This window comes from Clupea harengus, chromosome 3, assembly GCF_900700415.2.
Source record: "Clupea harengus chromosome 3, Ch_v2.0.2, whole genome shotgun sequence".
NCBI lineage: Eukaryota > Metazoa > Chordata > Actinopteri > Clupeiformes > Clupeidae > Clupea > Clupea harengus.
This window is the reverse complement of record NC_045154.1, coordinates 18,385,731-18,388,230: the sequence shown is the minus strand read 5'-3', so window position 1 is coordinate 18,388,230 and position 2,500 is coordinate 18,385,731. Positions and strand designations below refer to the sequence as shown.

Here is a 2,500-nt window from a genome sequence, read left to right as displayed (position 1 = left end):
TTTTGAAAGTATAAAATATCACACTGTAAAGGCCACTTTGCAGGGTAAATGAACAACCTCATCAAATATTTACACAAAATAATACCTTGTCCCTCTCAGATATACTCTTCCAGCACTGTGGTGGATAGAAGTGTTCTCGTCCCACTTGACCACAGTAAATAGTTGGCAAACGAATGTTTGTTTATTTCGTTTTTAAATAATTTACTCAATAGAGAAAAAATGTTGACTAAGGAATCCTGTCTTAGGCGCCCTTCAGAGGGTCAGGTATTCTGGATGGTTCCTGCTCACTCCTCAAAAGAAAGAAAAGAAAGGTTTTGCAGGCACAGCTTGACATCGAACTGACAGGCACTATATACCCTCTTGAGTGCGAGACCCCTCTCTCCTGAAGAGAGAAATCTGCAAGTTCACATTCTTCTCCAATGGCCCCCGGCAGGCCTCTGGCAGGACCGCATGTGCTTTAGACCCCAGCCGTGTTGGCCAGGTCTGCCTTACCGCATGACTCCGCTGGGGAACGGGGAGGTTGGTGTGGTGTGTGTGTGGGGGGGGGGGGGGGGGTGGTCACCTCCCTCTGTCTGTGTGGATTGAGTGGGTGTCAGTTATTTCAAATCTGCCCACTGTTCTCGTCATGGCAACACTTGAGGTAGGACCGTTGTACCAAAAAGAAAAAAGAACTCAACTTAACAAAATGAACTACTAAAGAAGTAACAGTCACATCAGTCAACTGGTGAAGAGTGGATGAAAAGAATAAAGGACAAATTCAATTGACATTCAATCAATCCACATCTTTTTGTTGTTTGTTTGTTGGTTTTTGAAACCACATCTACACACTGGAATATCTGAAGTCCCACCCCCCCTTTAAAAAAAGAAAAAAAAAGCCCTAGTCCCTCTGAGTCCCTTTCTGAAGTAATGGCTGAGTGTGTGTGTGTGTGTGTGTGTGTCGTGTGTGTGTGTCGTGTGTGTGTGTCATGGGTATCACTGAAGTAATGGCTGTGTCTGTGTGTGTGTGTGTGTGTGTGTGTGTCGTGTGTGTGTGTGTGTCATGGGTATCACTGAAGTAATGGCTGTGTCATGGGTATGACTCGCACCAGCGGACACCACATGGCACACAACTGTCCCCCACCCCTGAACTAAACTGCTGACAGGAGAAATGGCTGTTGAAGCGCAGAGCTGCGAGCTGAAAGATCAACATCGAAAAACCATCTCCCCCTTCCTCCCCCCTCCTCATCGCAGCAGCCACCACGCTCTCAGGGCCAGGCTAGTGCAACCACACCAGAATAGAAAACGCAACAGAGGGGGAAACTAATGCAAACACAGTCTCAAGTCAGATGAGGACATACTCGCTCGCTTGCGCGAGAGAGAGACAAACACACACACACACACCACTCAAGCACACAGAGTTCACAGAGTTCACTTTTCACAGACACCCCTGCTTCTGTGTGAAACAAGTCCTTTCTTCTCCCTCTAGACTGCTGCACTCTGTGTGTGTGTGTGTGTGTGTGTGGTGTGTGTGTGTGTGTGTGTCCATCTTCTCCTCTCTCCCCTGGCTCGTAGCCTGAAGGCTGGAATGGGGTTCGGCAGGAGCACGCTGACTCCTGTCTTTGACTCAGGGTGGCTGGGTTGTGTGTGTGTGTGTGTGTGTGTGTGTGTCTCTGACTGTCTGTGTGGAGAGGGGTGGGGCAGTGCTGCGCTGGCCTGGATCTAGTTCTGATTCCGGTTCCGGTTCTGGTACTGGGTGTCTCAGAACCTCGGGGCTGTGGACTAGGACCAGCCACTGCCCGCCACTGCGCCCGCACCCCGCTGCGTGATGATGCTCTCCGTGGACTTGAGCAGTCTCTCCAGGCAGGGCGCGTTGATCTTGGCCAGGGGGGGTCTACCCAGGGAGGGAGGCGGAGGAGGCGGTTGCCATAGCGTCAGCGTGGGCCCCGAGTCTGTTTTGCCGCCGCGCGCTCCCCCGGCTTTGGTGTTGTTGCCGGCAATGGGGGTGGCAGCATCCGTGCTAGAGGAGACGGCGTTGTCCTGCGTGAGGTCCTGGCCGAGCGGGGCGGGCGGGGCCGTCCGCAGCGACGACGCCCCCTGGGCCGGGTCGGCCGCGGGGGAGCAGATGGGAGACGTGTGCAGCCACTTCAGGGTGGTGGCCGAGTACGGCCCGGGCGGGGTCAGGTCCCTCGCGCGCAACACCCCCTTGGCCCCCGCGGCGGCGGACGCGTGGACGCAGGCAGACGCGGGGGTCGCCATGACGACGGGCCGAGCCAGAGCAGCTGGGGATAACTGCAGAGGAGGGAAAATGACAGGCTGTTAGTCGACCGTGGAGCGAGAGAAGGGAAGACTATGGAGGCTGGCCAACAAACAGGTCTTCTAAACTAGGTGGAAGTCACAAAGCAGCGGATTTAAACGGTAACATCACTGCCAAAGGGCTGTCTTCAGGTAATATAAAGCCTGACATTACTGGCAGAAGTCTATTGTCTGTGTATCCTTAGGCGCAGGGGAAAACTAAGGTTGA

General features: G+C 53.5%; 1 protein-coding gene across 1 annotated transcript in view; it reads right to left on the bottom strand.

Annotated features, from left to right (window-relative positions):
* Positions 1–1,608: 1,608 nt before the first annotated feature.
* LOC105892552 overlaps positions 1,609–2,500 on the bottom strand; it is an 11,094-nt gene continuing 10,202 nt past the window's right edge. The window contains exon 6 of the mRNA XM_012818837.3: positions 1,609–2,268. Within this exon, the coding sequence (XP_012674291.1) occupies positions 1,759–2,268 (510 nt within the window). The 3' untranslated portion in view covers positions 1,609–1,758. The remainder of the gene's footprint in view (positions 2,269–2,500) is intronic.